This window comes from Dermacentor andersoni, chromosome 11 (genome assembly GCF_023375885.2).
Source record: "Dermacentor andersoni chromosome 11, qqDerAnde1_hic_scaffold, whole genome shotgun sequence".
NCBI classification, from domain to species: Eukaryota; Metazoa; Arthropoda; class Arachnida; order Ixodida; family Ixodidae; genus Dermacentor; species Dermacentor andersoni.
The window spans coordinates 100,360,021-100,385,974 of record NC_092824.1 but is presented as its reverse complement, the minus strand read 5'-3'; the positions used below and the strand labels follow the sequence as shown (position 1 = coordinate 100,385,974).

General features: G+C 46.6%; 2 protein-coding genes across 3 annotated transcripts; one reads left to right on the top strand and one right to left on the bottom strand.

Annotated features, from left to right (window-relative positions):
- Positions 1 to 328: 328 nt before the first annotated feature.
- On the bottom strand, positions 329 to 9,682 carry beta4GalT7 (beta-1,4-galactosyltransferase 7). Its single transcript, XM_050185900.2, has 2 exons — positions 9,178 to 9,682; positions 329 to 8,342 (listed from the first exon to the last, which is right to left on the bottom strand). Exons 1-2 carry the CDS (start codon positions 9,451 to 9,453, stop codon positions 7,746 to 7,748), a joined length of 873 nt encoding a protein of 290 aa, XP_050041857.1. The 5' UTR covers positions 9,454 to 9,682; the 3' UTR covers positions 329 to 7,745.
- A 1,168-nt stretch (positions 9,683 to 10,850) lies between these two features.
- LOC126539153 (uncharacterized) lies at positions 10,851 to 24,743 on the top strand. Of its 2 annotated transcripts, none has more exons than XM_050185899.2 (2): positions 10,851 to 10,919; positions 21,412 to 24,743. In XM_050185899.2, the coding sequence occupies exon 2, from the start codon at positions 21,580 to 21,582 to the stop codon at positions 24,553 to 24,555; it is 2,976 nt and encodes a 991-aa protein (XP_050041856.1). In that variant the 5' UTR covers positions 10,851 to 10,919; positions 21,412 to 21,579; the 3' UTR covers positions 24,556 to 24,743. The 2 variants fall into 2 exon arrangements, with proteins under 2 accessions (XP_050041856.1, XP_054931197.1); XM_055075222.1 differs by lacking the exon at positions 10,851 to 10,919 and adding an exon at positions 18,164 to 18,338.
- Positions 24,744 to 25,954: the final 1,211 nt, after the last annotated feature.

The window sequence follows — 25,954 nt, the reverse complement described above, 5'->3', positions numbered from 1 at the left end:
TGCCACAGTTGCCAATTGCTTGTTCACCAGCCTGCTTTCTCCACACTTTTGCAATGAAGTATACTGAGTTTGTACTTTTCTCATCGCTAATTCAACATCTTCGTAAAACTTTTCTGTACCTTCATCATTGTGAGTGTAGCGTGGAGCGTATGGTTGTACTACCTTTATTCTATACCTCCTATTCAGCTTTATTATGACTACTACTGCTCTCTCCTTACTGCTGTTGAGCCACAGAAGTCAGAACTGTGGTTGGCGCATCCCTACAGCTGCAACAAGAGAAGCATTCAATGACCGGAGCACGCACCCTCACACAGTAATCAGTCACACAGAACCAACTGATGCATATATTTTATGGCACAATTACACAGTCATGCCACTAGACCACCTTTCAAATGCTTGGCAAAATAATAACATGGCACTGCAATTACATCAGGAGTGCAGAAAATGAAGTCTGGGCTTTCAGTGACTTTAAACAGCCTGGCCTGATGCAAACAGCCCAATAATACAGTGCTACCGAGACTGTACTCGCACCACACTCATCACAGACATGCACAAGTGAAGCAAATTACCTTCACACAAATCCTACCAAGTGCCACACACTTGGTGTCAAAAAATCTAAAAAACGTCACTGTGCTAGGTCAAAAGTTCGGCCCTGCCAATTCCGTGCAGTAATGGAGGTACTGCAAGAGCATGAACCTCTTGAGCAATTTCTCATGCCACTTTTCAGTTCTGCCTACCTCTCTACAGTGGTGAATTTGATCGACCTATACTACTGTGCACAGATTTCAAAACTGCCACAGCCAAACATCTCTGAAGCAAAGAACAGATTAATGAAGCAGAGGTGACCTAAAGCACTTGGACAGCACAACAACACTGTTGGCCGAATGAGGGCAGACTAGTTGGTGCTTGACAGAAAGCCAAATGGCATATTAGACAGGGCTGAAGAATAGAGAGAAGCAGACGACACAATGAGGAACAGACAGAACAGTGCCTGTGTAGCCCGCTTCTGTCTACTTCTGCTTCATGTAGGGTGACTTGTGCTTTTCCCTTCTTTAGGTATTTAAGAGAAAAACATTGGTCATTATATAGTGCAGTTTGGCTGTGGTCTTCCTTTTGGACAAAATGCCAACACACACTGTGCAGTGGTGTGGTGAACTGCACGAGCTGAAAAGGGTCCATGATTTCAAAAGTAATAAAACTGATGTATTCCACGGATGAGTGGTTCCCATTTCTCATAATCAACTCTGCCACACTGAAAACCAAATCCTGCAGTACTGCACAGAATTAGCAAGGCTGCATATGTTCCCCACAGCAAAATATGGTTTGAACACAATACATAACTGGAACACCAAGATTTTTAAAAAGGCCACTACATATAAAAAAAGAAGTGATGCAACACAGGGAACAAGGACAAAAACACCTCGTTGAGCTCAAGGTTTCCTGCCAAGAAACTACAACCACACATACATACATTGCACAAGCTCAAGTTACAAGAAATATATTTCACAAAGCCATGCATCACTTCTCATACATGTATAGAAGAAATACTACTGATACACCCAACTATCCTCAACAAATGTGACCAGCCCTGTACTTCAGTCGACCAAAACAGAGATCCAAGTGCCACCTCTTAATTATATTTGTCTTAGATCTAGTAAACTCATACTAACATGAAACATAAACACACAAGGAAATTGCAGGAATAGATAAATTTAGTATAAGGCTGAAATTTGTTTTCCCCCATATAGAACAAACTACAGCCCACCAAGTTTCTAATCAACACCACTAGTTTCTCTTGAACGCAATGTTAAGATTTTCCAGTTTATTTATCTTTGCACAGTAGCATCTCTACTCGATGGCCACTCATTCGCCAGTACACTTCTATTCAAGATGTATCCACGATTACATTCTTTTTTTAATCAATAGTGGATGTACAAAGAATATCTTATGCTGGACCAAGCCAAAGCTTTTTCGACAAAGTGACTATCTTTGTCCGCTTGCCCAAACATTTGCTCCAGCCCAAGATGTCCCCTGTTTGCTAAAGCTGAAAATCAGGAAAGCAAGTACAGGCTGACCATATTTAACTATCATAAACAGACAGTGCACAAACAGAAAAACGAAAGAACACAAGAGCATCGCATTTCCATTCTTTTGTTCGTGCTCTATCAGTTTGTGCTACAGTTAAATATTAACTATTAAATATTATATTATGGCCTTTACCAACTCGCCCAATTCGTAGTACTTTTGTGTCCCCATTCTTGCGTGCTATCTTTTTATGCTACAGTTAATTATGGTCATACCTTGCCTGAATAATTACTTAGTCTCCATCTATTTCTGAATCTCCATCTCGCCTGGACTTTTTTTTTTTTCAGTAGTGCTATGTGAACATAATCGTCGACGGTAAGAAAACACCACGTGCAAAAAGCTGCAGAAAGAAAAAATTTCAACGAGAATCACGATTACTACTACTGTTCTAAATAAAAAAATTAAAGTGTAATAGACTAATGCATGCTTCTGTTGGAGAGGCAATAGTGCAGTGCCTGCTAAAACCTGCAACGCACGTCACCCTAAACATTGCAGCATCAGTAGCATGGTGAAGTGCCGCAACACAGCTCTGGCAATTAGCAGTAACAGCAGCATGAAATGCGACAGAGATCATCAGATTATAAAGCACATTAAACAATTCAAAGGAGAACTGACACATATTTTTGAAGTTGTGAACAGACTACCGCATGCTTCTAGCAAGAAAGAGGACGACGCTTAACAAGTATGAAGTCGTCATTGACATGACTGTGACACCATAACACAGAGTAACTCAAGTCACACATTTGCAATGGAGGGTTGCCAACTCTCGAGTGGACGAAGTCGGGACGAGGGAGAGAGACCCGACAGTACCAAAAGCCACCAGTCTGTAGATGCAACAAAGTTACACAATTTCTTCAGTCCTACTTTGTCGCAACATGCATCAGTAAAGGTGCAGTATAGTTGCCTGGTTAAAACGGCTACCAATTCAGATAGAGTTATGGTGAATGGTTAGGGCCTAGAACAGAACTAGAAGCAAGACTGAAGCAAAATTGCCTTTATGTTTATTACAACGCAAGAGAAGACAAAAGAGAAGAACATGCAACCGAGCTATCAAGCATTAAACATTAAATCTGATTTACTGATCGTTATTCAGTAAGGAAAAAGAAAAGTTGGAACATTTGCCAATACCGATTGGGTTAGGTCGGGACTCCGGCTTTTACTCAAAAGTTGGGGTTGTCGAGCTAAATTTTGGACAGTTGGCAAACCTGCACAGGTGTGGTGGTGTAGCTCATAAAAGAAATTCAAAAAGAAATGACAGGACTAGAACGTAAATTTGGTACTCCGTAAACTTATCATGGTTTCCAAAATGCTTTAGTACAAACGTGCTTGGATAACTGAAATGCACTTCCGTTGTTTTCATAGTAGTAATGGCAGAACAAACAAATGATACCAAGTCAGTCCACAAGAAAATAAGAACAATTACTGCATGCAACCAGTGAACTTGTTGAAGGCACCAAAGTGAGTAATGTCTGTAAAATACTGACAGCTGTGCATAGTGCCTAATGATAGTGAGTGACTGCTCCTGTAACGCAAAAAGACATGGTTATATAACCAACAATAATGCATCTAGGTCACAGGCACTGAGAAAGATGAACTGTATTGTAGAAATTAACACTCAAAAGTTGTGTCATTTAGGCACTTGCATTTCTTGCATGCATTATATAAAACAAGAGATGTGCACATCCATGCTGGACCTCTGCTATGTCAATGCAATGCATGCTTTGCATAAGAGAAATGCAATAACGTGTGAAAAACAAACATGTCACTGCAAGACAGGATGGCATTCATCAATGTGAACTGCTAGCCTGTCATAAAAAAGCCAGAGAATGTACGTCAGCGTAGTTGCAGAACATGACAAGGAATCAAAAGTCAAGGGCGTATGACAACTTCTGTAAGCAAGAATAGAGAGGCGCACACACTCATCTCGTATTCAAATATTGCACACAGCCACAGACGCCTGCACAATTCATCGAGAAGTTTGACAAAGTCAACATCACTGTAGATGAGCTTTTCAACAAACCATTAATCATGCATATCAAGAGGAGCCAACACACAAAGACACCAAGGACAACATAGGGGAAATTATTTGTACTTAATAATTGAATTAAAGAAATGATAAATTAATGGCAATGAAAGCAGATGAAGAAATAACTGGCCGCAGGTGGGGAACAACCCCACATCTTAGCATCACGCGTGCGATGCTCTAAACAAATGAGCCACCACGGCGCCGTTTTCCCATCCTCTTTCTTGGGTATTTCTGTTTTACAACTAAAACTAACCTTGGGAGTGTTAGCCAGTGCCACCACTCACAAACCTTGGTGGCAGATGACATCTATTGTGCCACAGGCGTCACGAGTACGTGATCTTTTTGGGTGAATGCAACTGGTCAATAAAATAAATTAATAAAAATTGGGCCCCTCGGTTAACCCCCTTTCTTCTTGCTCATAAATCATGCATATCACGCATAGCCTTAAAATTGCCAAAAGAGAAAAGTGACGAGTTTTTAAATGCGTAAGCATCTCTATCCCTACCCAACGAGAAATTTGTCAGTGATGTGTTTTTAAATGCTTTCTATGCTTACCCAATGAGACATTTGCCTGTAAGTAAGACTATGAATGGCTCATAGCCCCTTAAGCAATGGCTCATACCCACGTAAGGCAGAGGCTACAAACAGTCAGCAAAGTTTAGTGAACAGTGCATACATTAATTGAAATCACCCATACAACGCACAGAACAGCATACATTTCAATAAAGAACTAGCTCAAAAAAAACATCTGAGCCATCAATAAAGCATTGCATACCCCCCTCAGCAAATGTAGTGGTAGTTCTGCAACAGCTCCACTAAATTCGCCCTAATTCACTTTAATTAGCACCAAAAGCCGTAGGTTCGACTCCCACCAAAGATTGAGGGTTTGAGTGCCTTAAATAATTTTATATCAATGAACTGTAGCTAATTAACACCAATGGCCTTGGGTTCGAGTGCCATAATGAACTCTATCATAATTAAACTTGCATTATCGTCAAGTTCCATAACATTGATAATGACGCCGGGCTGCGTGGAGATGAGCACATGCCATAATGCTTACGCACGCTTAACAACAACTGCCAGAGGAGTTCCTGAATGAATTTTTTTTTCTCCCTATAACAAAAGAAATGTTTCCTGATCATTAAAAGAAAAAAAAAACGTTTTGCATCGTGCCAGCTTTAAATGCAAGCAAAGGACGCAGTGCTTGTCGACACCTACATACCACAAAGGTTAAAGATGCAAAAGTTTTTGCACACACTGGCTACTTGCACCTAAATGTGGATAACTATTTATTCATTCACATTCATTCCAATTATTTTACTTCAACTAAGAACTACAAATATTTTCCCTTATGCTGCCCTTCGTGCCACTGTTTGTTGGCTTTTTATGATTTAACTAGTAAATCGAGCGTTCGGTTTCCTTTCCTTCCGATCATAACACAGTAATTGATGGTCCCAAATACAACAGCAGTTTTATAGAAAGCTTTCTCTTTGTATTTCTACACTGTATTTTTTTTTTTTGTGAGTGTTTGGTGTAAAGGACCTATTGAAAAAGCAAAACGTGTTGAATAATTTCTTACAAATTTGACATAAGCAGGCTCAACAAAAACAAGGTAGACGTACGAGTTTGTGTCTCTTAACACACTCTTGGTTCACGAGAAATGCATGCCAGTCAACTTCAAATTTATTAATAATCACCTTATCTTTAGAGCTTGTTTATGACTGTCATACAGACACCAATACTATTACAATTTTTCATTTGCATCTAGTTCAAGGCAGAACTAATTTCAAAGGAATATATTTACAGTCACCGATTGATTCTTCAGAGTATTACTTTCTCTGATCAGTCGATTATTTCGACATACCCACAGTAGCGACTCTAACTTATAGAGTCGATGTATAAATGAAGTGGAAAATTCAGTTGTTGTTACATGAATATTCATGAATAAGTGTGATAAGCAATTTTGTTTGTGGCACAGCTTATTCATGTGGCCATTCTTACCAGAGCAGAGCCTGCTTACAACATCCCTACAAAACGATGTTGACAAACGTTTAACAATCAACATGTTGAGTAACCAAGCATTTTTTTTAGCATACTTTATTAAATTTTAGTATTTTCTAGCTTTAGATGCACTGTTTGGGGATTCTAAAGTTGGCAGGTCTGAGAAATGGTAATGCACGTTGACCCTTTCAATTTTTCCTGCAATTGTTTTTCATGCCATTCCATGGACCCTTGTTGCAACTTACGAAATGTCAAAACATGCCCTCATTTTTGACAGTAAGCAGCACCTGTCAGATCAGTGTCCTGTGCTAAAAGTCCAACAAGACTTGTACGCCTACTGGTGGCAGGCACTGTGTTCAATATTGAAAACTTTTACCTACAACTGCAAGCTCTGTAACCGAAACACACGAGTATGCAACCAAGAGATGGCAAAACAACTACAGATGTTTCATGTTTGCGCAAATGGGTGCTCTCATAGATTTGATAGCAGCTTCAGCAAAGAATTTAACAATGGAACCTTCCAACGTGACCTTCATGTGTATATATCAAGTATCAACCAACTCAAGATCTATAATGTGGTATCGACTTTGTCTGCACCTAAATGAGACTGTGTTCTGCTCTTGACAATAAGCTAATTTGTTAGCAATGCCAATTTGCTGTTTGAGGTCTAAGCAGTAAGTGAGAGTCATGTTGCCATGGGAAAGAAACATGGTGCTTGTGCAGTGTCAGAAGTTGCTAAGGAAAATTTTTTTTACAGCAGTCAAAACAGTGCAAGCTCAAAAGCAGCCAAAATAAAAAAGGCAGAATGAATATTGTCAAATAAAATAGAAATAATAGTTAAAAAAGTTGCAAGCACTTAAACATATACTACAGTGACTAACTAACGAATTATGCGCACTGGTGTTACAAGTAAACAAAGCTGAAAAATTAATGGGGCTAGTTGGTTCGTGTTCATTCTAAGATTGGATTGGCTTGAAAGCACAACACAAATTGCAGACAGACACACGCAGGTGTCTGTCTCTGTTATTTATGTCACGCTTTCAAACCACCGCACTTTTAAAATTAACAGAGCTGGTTGTAATCCCACATGCAATAACTGAAGCAGCTATCTTGTGGAACAAATAACTTCACAGAACCTGTTCCCAATGTTGAGTGGTGTGTAACCTGCAAAAGAATGTTCCAAGGTTAGAGTGCAAGACTAATATGTATAATGACAAATCTCTGAATACCCCTATAGTTCTGACAGTACCCAAAGTTTCAGCTTTCCTTCATCATAATTACATTTCTATGACACTGAAGGTTGCCCTTGAACAGGCAGTTATGGCACTATCATGCAGCCTGTTAACAACAAAAATATAACACCCTGAAGAACTGCAAAATTATCAACATATGGGAGCTAGTTGGCATTTCGTTATACGTAGTTCCACAACAATGTGAGCACAAAGTAACAAGTGGGAAAGCCGGCCTGCCAGATTGCAGCAATGAACACAGGCACTCCAGTTCTCACACATGTGACCGATGACAACATAAACACCTGCTAAAGAAAAAAGAAGGAGGGGGGGGGGGGACCACACCACTGTTTGATGCAAGAAAAGAAGAGTCCAGTGGACACCAAATAAAGTGTCCATGCCAATCAATTTACAGGTAATTCACACCATGGCGTGTCAGTACGATTGCAAAGCAGTCTAACATCAAGCACATCCACAGGTGCCCCGTCAATCTTAAGCTTGTGTCTTGCCTTGACTTGATACCTTATGTCACCCAGCCCAGTTCGGCGGTCCCTACGACGATTCTCGCGCCTCTGCTGTGCCGTCCGCGCTGTGTCTCTCGGCCGGCGCCGGCGGTCGTGCAGGTGTCGAAACGTGTCTTTTTTTCCTGTTGTAATGCCAACAGGTCGTGTAACGTTGAGGCCAGCTTCGCGAATACGTGCATAGAATTCATCATCCTCGAGTCCCCAACCCCAGTAGCGGTTCGAGATGCCGTTCAACTGGCGGAAGCGGGCTGTGCTCAACAGAAGGATGCCACCAACAAAGGTTGGGTAGTGGTACCGCGGATGCAGGCCTGGTGCAGCGAGGTGGTGCGGGCCACCATTGGGAGGGAATGCATAGCTCAGCTGGGGGTTCAACGGCAGGAGGTCAACGTCGTGCATGGCAACATAGTCACAGTCTGCCTCGCTCTCCAAGAAGCCAGCATTGATAAGCGAGCCTCGATTGAATCGCAGCGTGTCAATCTGCAAAATTCAACAAGACAAAACTACAGTACAGCTCAGCTGACAGTGTTTCTTTCAAAATGCAGTGAGACGTGTCCCTGTCTACACTCAGCGACAACATAAATGTTCTGTAAAGGTTCCACCCACAAAGCCACACTGTACTTGCCCATTATGCTTCTAATCTCCAAAACATTGTTCTCGAGAGGCGCCAATATTTAAAGTAGTTCACCTACGCCATGTTCTTATGCAAGCTCGTAAACACAAGTGGCTACTTGGACAGCAGTGTACTTGACACTTCAATTTTACATTGTCACTGGCTATAGGAGTCTCACTTCAACCTGTGAGTTAATCATTAACTTCTATATTTCTTATCACAATCATCAGCAATAAACCAAAGCCAATATTCTGATTGTACCTGCAGGTTCTATATCAAGCCTTCCTAAGGCACGTTTGGCAAACACTTCACACGACGGGTACTACGACAAGCGAAGGATATGTAATAACACAACCATTTGTGTACTTCTGAACTGTTCAGCGAGCGACATTTCTCACGGCAGTGATAGGATAACAATTGAAGCGCTAAAGTTTGAACTGAATGGTCGCAGAAACAAATGACGCCACAGGCAGAGTTTCATGCTTTGCGAAGCAGGAGGCAGTGCCGCTGAGACAGATTACTGCAGGAATGCGCTTGGTTTTAATTTAAACGCAGCCGTTAGTCAGGCGTCAAATTATGCAAGAGAGAAGTGCAAGAGAAGTGCATGAACACGCGGGAGGTGACAGCAAGTTTCGACATGACATCCCTAAAGAAACCACCGCGCTCTGACTTCACAGACTCAAGCAGCACGAAACTACGCACCTGGTTCACCACAACCAGCCTGTGCCGAATCCCCTGGTTGCGCAGAAAGCGGTGCAAGTGAGGCGCCAGCCGCAACAATTCGTCGAAGCGATCGCGAAACGGAATGATCACTGCTAATCGGTGGTCCCCCGCGCTTCCGCGTTCATAGTCATCGTCGTCTTCGTCACCAGAGCTGCAGGCCGTCGGCGAACGTAGCACCAAAGTAAACGGCACAAGCAGCGTGCAGAGCAGGCCGCACAAGAGCAGCGCGAGTAGCACGCGCCGCCCGTGCAACATCGCGATGTCTCTCCGGCCGATACAGCGCTGCAGCCCGTTGGCTGCCGCCTGACGCCGTTGTCATGCAGAATGTCGCGTGCACAGGACGCTTACGCCGTGCTGGCCGACACCTGGCAACGGCCGTAGCATTGCGCTCTTATTTCTCCCGTTCCAGCTCCAGTGTCTCGCCGTTCTCGACAATCACTCGAGTGACATGCCCACATATGCCCATGCACACTACTCAGACAACCTGCGACAATTAGTGGCTCCCCAACCATGTTTTCCTCCAGCCTCGGGGAACAGCAATTTTCTATGACCGCCGCTAAAAAGGTCTTGGCGCTGAGGTAACGAGCGTTGCTTATTGTCATCGCTTAGTCAACGTCTAGGTTTATTTAATGTGGACCAGAAGGCGACTGGTTGTGATATACAACCAAAGAGGTTTTAAACCTTTTGTATACAAGCACAGAATAGAACGTAGCCTGGAATTCCGAAGATTCCGAAGTGATTCTGTGAGATTTCATTTAAGAAGTGAGTGGTGCTTGAGAAAATAGTCTCAGATAGTCTGTTGAAGCTGCTAGGTCCTACACGTTTTTCGTAATAAGCAAATTGATGGAGATTTTGAATAAACAGGCGTTTTGGTCAGTGGTGTAGACAGCATTCCACAGAACTTGTCCAGAAACGCAAAATTACATGTCCGATTTGTGCAAACTTATGCCATAATTGACTTTCAGAGAGGGTTCGAAACTCGAAATCATACATCTGCCTACTCCTAGCTCTAACGCTCGGGATCAGCTCTAAAGTTTATGCGGTTTTGGCTGTAAGCGGTAAAGTTTAGAATGGCGTACGTACTTTAACCAGATTTCAGAGTTCTTCGGTCATTACTCTGGTTGCGGGTAAATTTGAAGGAATTTGGTTACGGGGCCAAGTCAGATATCTGACAGCCTTCTGTTTTAGGGGTAGACAATGGAGCAGCCTTTAGTTGCACTTGATGCAAGACACTAAGAAGTCACACGCACTTATCGCCTTCAGTAAGGTAGAAACTTGGGCCGGTTGGTTTAACATAGTTCAAATACTGGAAGACCAGCGCTTAGAGAAGATAACAGAGAATAACGACACACCGCAATGTGTGTCTCCTTCTATATATATTTGGTCTTAGCGCTGGTCTCCAGAATTTGAGCAGTTATCGCGGATGTTCGGAAGTATATTGCGGATTTCTCAGTTACTGAGAACGTTGAGAAATCAAGACATTGCACGTATGGCTCATGGCAAATTTAAAGCATATTTAATGTGTGCCTTAATGTAATTTCAGATATTGTTTTGATTTTCTTCTTTTTATGCCACCATGACAACTAGCGCCTCAAGCCACCTAGTGGCTGCTGCTGCATGTGTTCGTCGAAACCCATTCGAAGATATACTGACGTCGCACTGCATCGAGCATGGCATCGAGCCTTCTTGTGAGCGCTTTGGTCCCTGGGAAAACCATACTTGTAAGTAACCGTGTGCCTACTTTTTTTATATATATATTTTGTTGGGGCTTCAAGATGTTGCACGTTAAATATGTTAGATTGTGATCGGCTGACCAGAGAAAGCACATGTATTTACGTGCTCACAAAACGTATCGCAGCTACGGCGAAGCCTGGGGATTTCAGCTCGCTTGATTCCGTAGATCTTTGTGCTAACCGCGCGCGAAATTTGAGTTAGCAAGCTGCTGTGTTCACCGAACTACCACCGCGCTCGCATAATTGGAATGGTCACGACATCCCTCCCTTCCTATTTCTCTCTCAACAGATGTGTGAAGCCGCTTTGACCTCAGTCGGTGCGCTGTTGCCACTGCAGCCTGTCAGCATGCGAGCGTAAAGCAGTGGCGTCATTAGGGTTAGTGGCACCCGATATGGTGGACCGCCGAGTACTGTTAATGTTTTGTGTCAACCGGCTGAAAAACAAGAGTGTGTGCGCATTTTTTTTTAAAATAAACGGCGCAAATAGTTATCGTAAAATGAAAGTGCAGATTAAGATAAAAAAGAAAGGTGCTCATGACGTGAACAAGAAATGCAAAATCTGAGCATGTAGAAAGAGATCAATTTCTATGCATGTGCACACAACACACACTGTACGCATAGCCGCGTCCGGTGCACATTGCATACGTAGCCGCATAGGTGTATACAAGAACTTGAGAGGAGGGGAAACGAAGACGAATCAGAAATAGTAGGCACTGTGCGAAGAAGGATACAGTTACAGTAGAACACGCGGTATTTCAGAGCCCCTAAACAATCCTTACTGGAAAATCCATATGCCCCATAATTCCCATATCCAATAATCCGATATGAAACATATATGATCCCATATAAAAACCAGATTTTCCAGTGTCTAATGTGATGTTATTGGATATAGGAGTTATGGGGATCGATACGGAAATTTTCAGTAGGGATCTGTCGTTTTTTTTTGTTTTTTGTTTTTTACACATTTCAAGTAAATGCGCGCATCGTGTAGAGAATTCCGTGACCATCGTCTTTGGTGAATGCGGAAACGCTACACGCCGCGAGATCGCCACCTTTTTCATGGCGCGGCGGCATCAGCCCAAGCGGATTAGTCGCAAAACGTTTTGGAAAAGTCGCACGCCGCAAAGTCCTCCGAAAAAAAGAAAAGAAGCGCTCGGACGCGCATTGCTGCAAATACTCGCGCCATGTACCGCGTTGAAACTCCACTAGTAAGTCGACGTCGGTGTGGTGCCGAAAACGTGCGTAGCGTAAGACTGCAACTCCACTTTAAAACAGAAAGCGGCCAGAGCTTCGTCCGAGTGTTCCGGTCTACACCGTGAGCCATGTCGTCGCCGCCTGATGGCTAACAAATTTAACGAAAAGCCCCGTGCGTTACACTTTGGCGACACTTAAAAACACGTTGCCGACGAAGTCTTCTGGCAGCGTGGGCCCTCACTTGATGGTAGTGGCAGCGCGTGCCTGACTTCGCGCACTGGTTTAAGGCGCGGTAACACTTGGTCGATACGAGACCGACAAGACGCTCGCGCCAGCGATTGACCGTCTATTCAGCACAGTGCGTCACTGAAACCATCACAGCAGACCGACAACGACTCAACCATATGCAACGTAACTGACGAGCGCGAGTTGTACTGCGACGGGCTTTGTTGTCGACGGCACCAACAACATCAGCGTGCCGACCATCGTTCGACCGAACCCCGCGCGATCGGCCGTCGAACCGACAACACGATAGTGACAGCGTCTTCGCTTCTATATATAATTAATCGCGCTCAAAATGAGTCAAACATGCCAACCCAGTTGAAATGCACAAGCTTCAGCCCTCTCGAGCCGCGCACATGAAGTTTGAGGCCTAACACGGCTAAGCCTAACACGGCTCAGCTTGGCTGGTGAAGGCTAGTAAAGTTGCTCAAAACTAAGCGCAACTAATTGTTTGCTGCTTGCAGAATAACCTCTAAATTGTAATTAAATGCTAATACACGAAAGTCAAAATTATTATTCCTATCATAAAATGGTATATTTTATTTAATTATTTCTAATAGCTTTTCTTTGACGCCATAGTGGCGCTGTCAGCGCAAGACGCTATTTCAGGTATCTGTACAGGCAAAACATTGATTCACAGTGGAGGAAAAGAACTAGGAAGCTACCAGCAAGTATGCGGCCTGTGGGGTGGGCAACACAGCAACAAGGAAGGTCAAGCGGAAAGTCAGAGAGGCTGAATTAATCTCATGGGTGGCGGCAATGGAAAAGAAACCTACCATGAGTAACTACTGAAGAGGAAAAAACGTAATCAGGAAAGAAACCATTTATGACAACTCAAAGGGAAGCTCATTACTTTTCGAAGCGAGATCTGGATGCCTTAGAACACGCACCTATAAAGCGAGATATAAGAAGGAAGAAGAAGCATGTGCTTGCTGCGGTAAAGCTAGGGAAACGACGGAGCATATTTTATTAGAATGTGAAGACGTCTACCCAGCGGTCGATTTAGGCACCACTGGCCTCCTTGAAGCCCTTGGGTTCAGCGGGAGCAGTGGTAAAGCAAACAGGTCCGCAATAGACATTAGTAAGAGGCGATTGGAGGATTGGTGGAAGAAAAGTAGGGAAACGACAAAAGACGAAGACGTACAAAAGCACAATTCGCAATAGGGGATCAGAAAGTTTGGACGCGGTAGTTCATAGTGTTTTTTTTTTTCTTTTTTCATTGGTTAACCTAGGTAGAATATTAGGCAGCATAGTAGCAAGAGCTTGGTGGCGCAACCCACCGCCCCGTTCCAAAGGGGACGCTCATAACATCCATCCATCCACACCAGCTATCCGCAAACGTAAAACCCTATTCTAAAACTCTTCACTCCTACGTGCCCCAACGCTAACAACCGCAAAGCTCTTTGGGGCCCCAAACTATTGGGGCCCCTATTCTAAAACTCTCTAATGTTGACGCTGCCGTAGTCAGCGCATAGTGCTACTGTTCCCATCAGCGAAATGCACCCTGTGCCTTTTCGCTTGTTTGACGAATAACTATTTGCCGTTTCACGAGGATTAAATCAACGTTATTGTATAGTAGGCTGATATATATAGTAGCGTTTGATTTATCATATTTAGTGTGTTAACTATAGGCAGAAAAGTACGTGGTTGCACAGCGCATAAACAGAAGGTGGCTGCTGGTCACGCTTGTGAAGAGCCGACATCCCGTCGTAACGCGAGATCCACGAGCTGTACTCGCCTTCGGCACACGTCCGTAATGCGATATAACTCGCGAGACATGGTCTGCTGGTGCCGGTCTCGCACGGCTGTATTGCAGTGTGTTCCTTTGCACTTCTCCTTATTCCCTCTCATGGCCATTGTTGACGACAGGATTACTGCACAACTTGTGATCAAAGTGACCTTCTACTGTATCGGGCGGGGTTGAATGAAGTCGCTAGGGCAACGCAACGCGGCTCAATACTAAACGAAGAAATTATTATAGAAGAAATTGTTCTCAGCCACACCTTTAGCACCACCGAACCTGCGCACAGCCCACTACTGTCCAGGAGGTATACGGCGGTGGTAAATGACACTCAATGGTAACATTGCGTTTCTTGTCGCTGAGCTATGACCCACGTTTGAGGGAGAAGTGAAGTCAGTGGAAGAGAGTTTTTGGTTTTACCTTGGACAGCCTTGTAGGGCTGCGCACGTGTCAACGGAGAAGCCAACACCCATGTTTGTTCCGAGCCGTCTTGAAGTAATGCGCGTACACAATCAAGGAATAAAGCACGTAGACGTTTCTTGCAAGCGGTCGACTTAACGAGCCACTTTCTTTTTTCCATTGCAAGTAGCCGGGGGCGGGGCGAAGTGTAGCCGGGGTGATACCCATGCCAGTGCCAATGCTTAGGGTGCCTCGACACCAACCCCTAGAGTTACTACAATACATGGCTCCCTTTAGGGAGTCATAGTTGTGCCACTATTTTCCGTGCGCCGCTGGCGCCACCGCCAGTGATACTAGCGATGATGATGATGACGATGACTTGAGGCTGACGCCTTGGTAACGGGTGGGCTGCTTTAAAGCGCCCCAGCCAGAGAATATACTACATACATGGCGATAAAGAACAGTGTGTCTATGCAGGGGGTGGGAAGACAGGCTGACCCCAGCTAGTCTGTCCACAGCCCGACCTGGTGCACAGACGCTGACGTTGAGGCACTGTAGTTCACCTGTTCCCTTGAGAGTTGGTCATTCTGCGCCCTTGCCAAGTCACGCGCCACCACTGTGTGACTCTGTTCTTCGTTACGCGTACTGAATTGGGCACCGCCGCCTTAGGTTACTACATTTGCTACTAGTAAGCCATAAATAGTAACTCTTACTACCTCTGTTTGCCGAGCGCCATCACGTCCTTAGCAGGACTGAACTCCGCGCGCGTTGGCCCCTTACGACTAAAGCCACTCCATACACGTTTTCGCCGACCTGGATGGAGGGGCCTTACGACCTTCGCGAAGGGTATGTTTGCCCTGGAGGAACGCGCGCGGAGTCCTGTCCGACCGCGCTATGGAGAAGCCAACATTTTACAGGCGACGCCAACACTCCGCAAGGCCCGCCGACCAAGTACAATTGAGATCGGCACTGTTGTTGTTGCTTCTTCGATGCTGCTGGCCGAAAACAAATGCGTTTGCAAAACGTCCTCTCGGTTAAATTGCAGAATGAATATCGTACGGCGCACTGACAGATCCTGCAGTGTGTCGGGGTAAAGAAGAAATAAAATATCGGTTTATTTTCTTTTTCTCTAGGCGCGGAACTGCAGAAGTTTCGCAATTCCATGTACCCACGAGAATTTTTACACGTACAATAATTGCGTAATGCATGCATCCTTAATCAGCGCGTGTTTCTGCTACATATCATACACACAACACGGCGAAATTTGCCCATGACCTGTAAAACGCGACAAGATAACCGTTCTGGGTTCGTTAAATCAATGTAGTGGTGCATAGCCAATGCAAACAGTCTATGTGTGCATGCAATTATCTCGTGCGTTTCACCTGGATCATATTCATCACTCATAATTTAAACACGGGGAACGTTGGACGCGACAGCACTGTCCCCTGAATACGGCCATTCACGTCTTTCACCTATCGTGCAGCGTTATCTCTCACACACACGCGCGCGCGCACACGCACACTAAAAAGAGCGCGGCTCCTACGCGTGCAGGGAATGGCTTTCTCGCTTGACATTAGAGCCCAAGATGACAGACCTTAATGCAGCCCTGGATCCCTGAAGGGAGCCATGGCCGTATACAGTAACTCTGCTAATCCCTACAGGCGCTAATCCCCGCTTGTCCTATACTGGTAATAACAATTGCGCACGTTCGTTTACAGATGCTAAAGTTTGTCAAAGTGTGTCATCACGATAAATGTTTGCAGGCAGGATAAGCTCCAAAGTGGTGCAAGGTTTTGTCAATCTGTAACGTTTCCCTGTTTCCCTAATACTTACTTGTTACTCAAGCCGACAAAGCGTCCTTGGGGTCGAAACTGTCGTCTTGACCTATACTGCCAAAGGGTCTGACGCATAAAACTCAGTGAAACGGAATGTGCAGATACGTCCAGAACACTCGTGAGGGGTCGGGCGCTTTGTTTTAAAAACCCACTCGCTCCTCCCTAGCCAGCTGACGACAAATCGCAACGCACCAGCGAACTTGCTGGGTCAGCGGGCGTGCAGGGAACATTACTTCATTGCCCATTGCACTACCAGAAAAAGAAAGGGATCGGAAAGACAGCTGTCGATTTTTTTACTGTTTTTTTTTTCACTCGCGTCATTTTGTTCTCTGAAAATGGAAACGCGAACCACCTCCGGAGTCAGAGTAAAGCATTACGCCTACTTTACAGTTGTAGTACAGTGTACTAGACTATTCTAGTATACTTCACCTACGGTACCTTGATGTACTGGCTCTACTCTGCGGGGGCGCGCGCATGGCACACTGGTTGGAGAGGCTTCGCGCGCTGGCCTGACTTTCGGTAATGCAGTCCTGTACTCGGAGGTTCGAGTAAGGTTGCAAATGAAGCAACGTGGGGTGGGTAGGCTTGCTTTGGGAGCGCACGGAAAAACACCAGATCACTGCAGGGTACATATGGTGACATGGGATGGACATCGTTCGAGGGCAGGCAAACTAGCAGCAAGACATAATTTGAGAAGCGACTGAGAGAAATGCCGGGAAAGTGGTGGGCTAGGAAAGTTTTCAGTTACTTGTACATGGAGGAATGTTGACGCAAAATGCAGGAAGCGAACAAGAAAGTTGAGCAAATATTTGGACAATGGCGAAAGGGGGGGGGGGGGGGAACAATAAACATCGGTTTAGAAAAGGGTAAAAGAAACAGAAATGAGTCTGTGAAAAATAGGGATGCAGACGACATATCAGCACTGGAAACATACAGAACTTTCAAGAAGGAAATTGCCAAACAAAATGTCGACGACAGTTCTAGGGTAAGGTCTTTGTTTTTTGAAGCCGGGACGGGAGTATTGCGGATTAAGACGTACCGAGTCATGTACCTAAGGGGTAGACAGGTTATGCGGTGCGTGTGGAGAGGAGGACGAAACGGCTGAACACCTGATATTTTTCTGTAAAGGGCTTCGCCCTACAAATGGGCGAACGGTGAACGGGGCTGAATTTTTGACAGCATTGGGGTTTAAGGACAGCTTGTGGAGGCATAATATACTTTAAGCGGGTAGAAATAGCCAAACGGAGGTTATCTGATCGGTGGCTGAAATCAAGGCAAGAGTGAAATTTCACCCTCCACTTGGTACGAAATATAGCACTAGTCACGGCTAGGTGGCGCGAGCTGGGGCCCGATTTGAAGAGTTCAGCCTTATCCATCCATCCATCAAATGGGGAAAAGAAATCTACAAACATGGGTGTACAGATCTCTTCACACAGGGCTAATATAGCAGTAACCAAGTGTATTCCACTTTGCTGCCGGTGTAAATTTTCGACAGGAGCGTAATCGTGAAGACATATTTTTAAATGTTCTACACTTGGTTACAGCTAACATTATCTATGTTGAATTCGGAGCGCGAACTACTAGGACAAAAGCAAAGGCACGAGAAGAGACAAGACACAGCGCTGACTTCCATACCAACCCGCCCATTTCTTTCGCTTCTGATCGCGATTTTGTGTGTTCGGCTGGTTAAGCTCTGCGCCACCAGGTGGCTGCACCGTGCAGGACGCTCTAGTTCACGCTAAAGCCGCTTCATGACAGAAAGCCCGGCTCACCTGCGGCGACACAGGCGGCGTACATCGCGCAGTTTGGAGTGGTGAGCCAGGATGACTGAATGTGAAAGTTTAGGCGCGCAGGAGGATGCAGTAAATATCTGGCGATGATTTCCCAACTCCACCCCATACGGTGACCAGTGGCTCGGTAATTAGGCAGGCGCTCTTCAGCGACGGCGGCTTCAAGGTAAGTGGATCGGCTCACTCAAGGTGTCTGCACTGCCCAGAAGGGTTATTAGGTGCCGCGCGCACAGCCGTCACGGGTGCCAAAAGTCCGCGATGAAACAGCGTTCGGTAAAAACTTCGAACGAACAACGTGCACGGGGCGCAGCTAGCCTCGTGATTATGTGTTCAATCAAATGTATTCGCAGTCTTTCCGTAAAGCGGGGTTCAATGAAATGGGTGGAACACGGATCATATCCGTCTTCATATGCGTTACATATGCGGTGGAATGTCTCGGATGACACAGTGTTCGACGAAATAGGCGTAATCCGGTCTCGCAGAGCACGTGTCGATCCAGTGGACGTTTCACCTGATGCGCCGAAACAGCGCCACATGTCGCGGCAAACAATGCCGCAGGCTTAACTTTTTTGGTTCAAAAAGATTGCACGGTGACGTCATTATGCTTTGCGGGTGTATTCATGCACACAAGGACAGTCAGAAGAAGGTACCGGCTATATTCTAATCTAAACGAAGTTTCTATGTGACATGAAACTTCTCTACACATCGGAAGTGAATTTACTTTTTCAGCACACGCATATATTTCAGCATGATAAAAATTATGCAGTTCCCGTGCGTTGTGTGATTCGATGCAAGCGAAGCTTTCTGTGCTCTCTGCTTTAATTGGCTATAATTAGCGTTGATGTGGACGGCCTATGTGTAATTTCTTTAAAGTTTAGACCAACACGAGAGCGGTGAGTTGACGTTGAATGTTACCTTGCGTACGCCGCTGCCGTTTGTCTTCGTAATACACAGAACACACAGAGAGGTGTTTGCATGAGGCGTTGTTGTGCGCCATATTTCATGACCTCTGAGAGGGTTGAGCGTTGTCATTACTCACATGGCGCATCGCATCGTGGCAGAAGCATTAAACTTGAATTAGATTATGGGGCGGTACGTGCCAAAAACCACGATCGGATTGTGAGGCAGGCCGTAGTGGCGCACTCCGGATTAATTTTGGCACCGTGGTGTTCTTTAAAAGCGTGTCCCTAAATCAAAGTACATGAGCGTTCTTTAATTCATCCTCGTCGAAATGCGGCTGCCTCGGTCAAATCCGCGACCTCGAGCAATGCCATAGCAGCGAAGCTATCGCGGCGGGCACACAAGTGTTGATCTGACGTGCGACCGCTTCCGTTGTGTCGCCTAGGCCCTGCGGTGCGCTTTAATTAATGCGGCTCTGCTTCTGCACGCCCCGCATAAGTTGTCCGCTAGACATATTTGCATGGTTTTATTTTTCAAAAATAGCAGAAACGCACCGTACCGTACGTTGAACTTAAGTTTATCCAGCGTTTCCTTGCCTTCTCACGTGGCAAGGTTGCTATTCACTCGTTTCGGGACTGCGTCGGTTCTACCATTCCCTGCCCCCTATCCGCCCTCCTCTCTTCCATTCAATGTAGCTTCCCTCTGGACTTGCACGCTGGTAGAAAGGTAAGCGCTTGCGGGGGTCACGGATAATTACAGCTGTCAAGAGGCTAAAGTGGCAACGACCCGGGAGCTCCGCAGGGCATTGTGCACATTCGACGCGCTGCGGTCCAAACGAGTTCCTCGCGTCTTTTCTTCTCTGCCACGCTTCTTCCAAGTATATACACGCTCTGAACCCCCCCCCCCCCCCCCCCGGCGCGTTGTGCCGGACAGCAGCAGTAGTGGGAAAGTCGAATGAAAAGGCAAAGAAAGCTTTGCTTTAAAATAGTTCAGAAGCTCAAGGAAAGACAGCACGTCTTGGCGACGAATCGCACAAAAACAGTATTCTATGTATCGGGCAAAACATTTTGGAGCGGTCTTGTACGAGGTCATCGCAAAATTTTCAAGTGCCCCTAGGGCGATGTTTGCACAGGCGACGGAAACGGAATGGATGTCGGGAAGGGCAATGCAAGTTCAAACGCCTTGGCGGATCATCACATGACTACTAACCACATGATCGATTGGGATGCTGCGAGCATAATGGCGATAGAGAAGCGCCTATCTTCAAGACTACTCTTGGAATCTACATATTGAGACGTCTAGGAGCGCGATTAGCCGGACACGGTTAATTTCCCAGAGATATACATGCGCACTCTGAGCCACCTAACACATAAATCGCCCCCTCTTGCGCTCATCTTCATTGTGAACAAAGGAGCCGTAGCGGTCTCGAAACATCATTTTATGTTTTATTTCCTTTTGAAACTTAGGTGAGTGTCAGTTTATTTGACAATGTATCACCTCCGCCTGAAGAGTTTTCATCAAACTTTGGGCTATGAGGAATCTAATGTGGCGACGCCCAGGGAGCTCCAGAGGGAACTGTGCACATTTGACGTGGCGCAATGACACAAACGAGTTTCTTGCGTCTGCTTTCCTCTCTGCCACGCTCCTTCCATGGTTCCGCGCTCTGAACCACCCCCCGATGCCGTCTGCCAGACAACAGCAGCAGTGGGAAAATCAAAAGAAGAAGCGAAGAAAGTTTCTCTTTAAAGACGTTAACTGAGGCAATGTAGAAAATGCGGCTTACACAGTCGCACAATGTTCCCGATTTTCAGAGCTTAAAAAATTATATGCTTTCGTACTTTATGTAGCTGCTTTAAACAACTTCTGCCTACTCGAAAAGTACATTAGATTGTTTGCGCAAGCCTCCAACTCATAAAAAGACTGCGTAACACTGTGACACAAAAGGTACAGGATCCCTAAACGTTTCTTGGTGCGTGTTGTACTTTTCCTTCCTACACCTGTCATCACCAAATTTGACACATCGCCGGTGAGTGTAAAACATCGAATTAACCACTTCACATAGATTCCACTAAGTGCGTTGTAGCTGCATGAGTTTCATTAGCAAAGTTTAAAGTAAATGTGCGAGGAGCACACAAGCATAGAACTTTTCGTTTCCTGTGTGTGGAGATTTTGGTAGGTCTTACAAACATTTTGTTGAAATAAATTAATATAATAGTCGAGAGCGCCCCCCCCCCCTCCCGAGTGTCGTTATCTGAACACACCATCGTGTATAATCCCCCCTTACGCATTGGTAAGCCTTCCATAAAAAAAAAATTGATTTTTGTTTTGTTTTATCGCAGGTCCTTTCAATGACTAAGTAGTGACGGAGGCAAAGAATCTGGATCTGGATATTGGACATACCGGACCATCGCGTTTGAGAACGTTCCTGTCCCTCGCATCGCTACGAGCCTTGCTACGTTCTACCCACTGCCTACATTTTGTCAAGTCTTGTCGTGGACCGCGCAAGCATGCAACCTTCGGCTGGACCTTCCCGCTCACTTCCGTCGACCTCTGCTGATAATGGGCAGTACGTGGAGAGAAATTACAACCTACCAACGCAGAGTAACCGCCAAGTGCTCAAGTTTAGTCTGACACACGAACTTTTCCCCGACTTGCGTCAGCCTGCTCCCGCAAACGAGAATCGTACGCTTGGGCCTTCCAGCAACTCCCATCAAGTTAGCAACCCCCCGAGAGATACCTACATGCAGTCGGCGTTTACTTCACTGCGCTGCAAATTCTGTGGATCAGAGTGCGCGGACAAGGGTAGCCTTCTCCGTCATTTGCGAAGACACAACCGAGTGCTCTCTCGCGAGATTGATGTCTTGCTGGAGCAATTGGTATTCACTCTGGACGCGATTGATGCCGACTTAGATGACGCGCCGAGGGCAACGTTTTCCGGGCAGAACAGAACAGCGAATGTAACCTTAGAACAAACACAAGTTCGTGAACGTCTGGCAACACAGCGCAGTTGTCACGTGCCCGACCAAACGGCACAGCAAACCCACAGAGTAAACTCGTCGAACAATGTTGGTGTACCTCCAGGTAAACCCAATGCTCCTGAACAACTCGAAGGCTGTGTAGACAGGGCGAGTCAAACAAGTCAGACACAGGTGCTCTCTCACCGAAGGCAGGTTTCTGCGCGCCGAAACAGTGTAGGCCCTGTGGTGGAATCTTCTCAGAACCTGACAACTTTCGGGACAACTTTAGAAAGCTGCCGCACTGCACTTGGCAACGGATGTGTAATTCAGCAGCCCGCCCAGCAACCCACAGTGCCCGGTACGACGGTCGAGGACAATGTTCGCCGCACCTTGCAGCCAAACTGCGCTGGAAGTGTGGAATATCGATTGCAAAGCCAAGCTGTGAAAACGCGCAAGAGACCGTCGCCGCCGGAGCCCAGGGCCGCCCCTGATTCCGCACGCTGTTCTGAAGGGCTAGTACTGGCTCAAGCTACGAGTACTTTAAGCCCTACGCAATACATACTGTACACAGCGAATGCACCTGTAGGCGATTCAGGGAGCGACGTACTTCGTTCGCCAACAGAGGTTGCCCCCAGCAACGAAGACGCCACATCGGCATTTCTCAACATTGCGAGTACTCAGCACTTAGGCAGTAGCACTACTACTTCGTCGCTGTATACTGAAAGGCAGGGTCTCGCTGTGCAAATAGAAAGCGCTACTCTGCTCATCTGTTGTACCGAGAGATCAGCATTGGATGGGTCCTTGGTGAATCCCCTAGACCTTACTGAAGACGCCCACGGCCCTTGTATCACAGCGTCGACCTCCGGGCTAAGTACTTCCCGACCAAAACGCGTAAGAGCAGTGACCTGGATCCCTCCACCGTATGCGAACAACGACGACAACAGACCTTCCTCGAAGGCATCAGGAAGCACTCCCTGCCACGAAAGCATAGGCGACGAGGTGACATCACGACCGTTACCTACACCGTGTACTGAAGCTAACGCGCATGGAACCTCGAGCACAGACGAGGTCACACGTGCGGTACGGGAGCCATCATATGGCGGAGACCTGGTCGCCAACATCTCCATTCATCATGAGCAGGAAGACCGGCGTACTGCTTGCGACGAGGACACTGCGGACAATGCGAGTTGGGCGCAGCACTGGGAACAGGAATTAGAGCATGTCAGCACACACGAAATCACGCCGTCTCCACCACCATGTGACTTAGGTACTCGCGAACGGCATGCCATAAAGCAAGAGAAAGAGGAGGCCATCGCCAAAGAGGGAAGCCTGGAAAAGCCAGCCTATGACAACGCCGATACTCCGCTATCTGCACCATGTGTCGCGGACCCCACGTGTGGGCGGGGCATCGTCAAGGACGAGAGTCTGGAACATCCATCGGAAGAGCAATCCCTCGACAAAGCTGAACTCCCGTTGCCTGCGCCAAGTGTCGCGCGCCCCCAAGGCCTGAAGCGCAAGAAAGGTGTCTCCCGGGACAATGTCGCCAAGGATTCAAGAACGAAACAGCGATCGAAACAGTTCCAAGTCGGTTCCGTCGACGAAGCAGAAGTGTCGGCCGCTCCGCCAGGCATCACAGAGTCCGCCTGCGGGCTAGGTACTTCCCGACCGAAACGCCTAAGAGCAGTGACCTGGAACCCTCCAATCTATGCCGGCGACGACTACAACCGACCTTCCGCTAAGGCGTCCGGAAGCACTGCCCGCCACGAGTCAGCACCGCCATGCTCGAAGGACGACAAAGGAGTTCCCGCGTCCCCGCCAGGCGCGGCCAAGACCTGGCAGTGCCCGTCGTGCACCAGCGTGCTCTCGAGCAGGTCGAGCCTCTGCCGACACCGCCTGCTGATGCATACCAGACAGAAGCCGCTGAACTGCCAGCAATGCACCAAGACGTTTCGCTTGAACGAGACGCTGAGAAATCATGTTCGCACCGTGCACACGGCCGAGACCTGGCAGTGCCCGTCGTGCTCCAAGGTGCTGTCGTGCAAGTACAGCTTCGACCGACACCACCTGCTGATGCACGCCGCTCAGAAGCCGCTGAACTGCCCGCACTGCACCAGGACGTTCGGCTTGAAGGAGACGCTGCGGAACCACGTCCGCTCCGCGCACACCGGAGAGCGGCCCTTCGAGTGCCACCTGTGCCCCAGCTCGTTCGCCCAGAAAACGTCCCTCCATCAGCACTTGGTGTGGCACAGGAACGAACGGCGCTTCGAGTGCAAGCTGTGCCCCAACACGTTCATCGTAAAGGGGCACCTGAAGCGTCACATGCGGAGTCACACCAACGAGAGGCCGTTCTTGTGCTCCCTGTGCCCCAAGCAGCTGTCCAGCTCGCACGCCCTCAAGAGGCACTTACTGACTCACACCGGCGAGCGGCCGCATAAGTGCGAGGTTTGCGGCAAAACGTTTCGACTGCTGTCCACTCTCCAGGCCCACGTTGCCAGGTTTCACCCGACTGAGATTAGCCTCGACTGAATGAGCGGGGGTGCCTTCCACGCATTTTGATTGCTCAGCTGTGCATTTTTCACACGCCTCTGGTTTTGGGGCTCCACACATTGCTCCCTCATGTGCCTGAGATTGAGGTCGGTTGTTTTTATCAAAGCCGCGAAAGAAAGATAACCGACGCCCTGCCTAGTTAAAGTAATAAAGAGAAAATACTGTGCCGTCTCTTTTGTTTTTTTTTTCAGTAGTTGTATGTATGTGTAAACCCGTGGAGTGAATGTGCGACATCTATCATGCACTCTGGTCGAAAACTTCACTTGTGCTCTTATGTTGTGAACTGTTTTAACAAGTGTCGCATCGTTTGTTGAGGTAGTACTCGCCGAAAGTAAGTAGATCACTTGACGAGTTCCGACAGTTCTCGCAGCACGTTGTTCGTCTCCGCCAAAAGCGACGGCGTGTTCTTTTTGAAATCCTCACTGTTAGATGAAGTGTTGTACCGCGTTTCATACGAGGGAAAATATTCACCCTTTGTGAACGCTTTATGAAAAAATGTAGAAGCAACAAAAGAATACGTGCATGACACGATATGCGTTCATGTTAGGCTAACACCACAAGCTGTGCGGACTCTGTTTACTTTTAATTTTTAAGACCTACATATGACTTTATTTTCTGCTGCTGCATCGGCAGTCGTTATTTCGTGCAACTTCGTTACACTTCGGGCGTTTAATTTTTTGAGGACCTGGGTTAACAGCACCTCGAGTACAGTTTAGGGGTAACTTCCGCCATCAGTTGAAGTGTCACGCCTAGTTTGCTCAAACGTGCGCAGCACGAGTGCATGCATACGTACTGTCGTCTTGGGGTTGCTGTGGTGTGGACACCGCGCATGTACAGGAAGGAAACCGCCAAAATTGTCATCGCGAACTACGTTCTTGCACGTCAGTCGACAGGTAAGGTACAAGGTGTTTCAAGACTTTAAGTAGTTTTAAATGGTAGGCTTTCGGAGGTAGAATTGTTCTTGCGTGAAGTGATCAGGGGCCGCGACGGGCGCTATCGAACGGGTTGCAAGTGCTATTTAGGGGAATAATTAACTAGAATTTGAAGCTTTTTAATTCTAGTTGGGTGTCTGATTGTAATGAGGAAATTTTAGTGGATCATCAGTCCATACGGTATCGATTGTTAGATTTGCGAAATTTTAATTGCGCGCCGAGCTACAGCGCTCATAACCTCAGCTGAGTGACGCAATGCCGCGCCCACGCGCTGATATAAGCTGGAGCGGTGCGCTTACGAACATCCCGCACTTTTTCTGCAGCCCGAACGGAAACTGGTGCGTCGTGGCCGCCGTTTGCGTGCGGCGGCCATGACGCACGCGCAAGTAATAATAATAATAAAAGAAACATCAGAAACTGGTAACTTCGTAATCTAGAAATCCGCG

What these genes read in the sequence shown, in the direction of transcription:
- beta4GalT7 (XM_050185900.2), bottom strand. Translation starts at nt 9,453, where the DNA reads ATGTTGCACGGGCGGCGCGTGCTACTCGCGCTGCTCTTGTGCGGCCTG. An exon ending in GGCTGGTTGTGGTGAACCAG is followed by an intron (nt 8,343 to 9,177) that starts GTGCGTAGTTTC and finishes TGAATTTTGCAG; the next exon opens with ATTGACACGCTGCGATTCAA.
- LOC126539153 (XM_050185899.2), top strand. Translation starts at nt 21,580, where the DNA reads ATGCAACCTTCGGCTGGACCTTCCCGCTCACTTCCGTCGACCTCTGCT.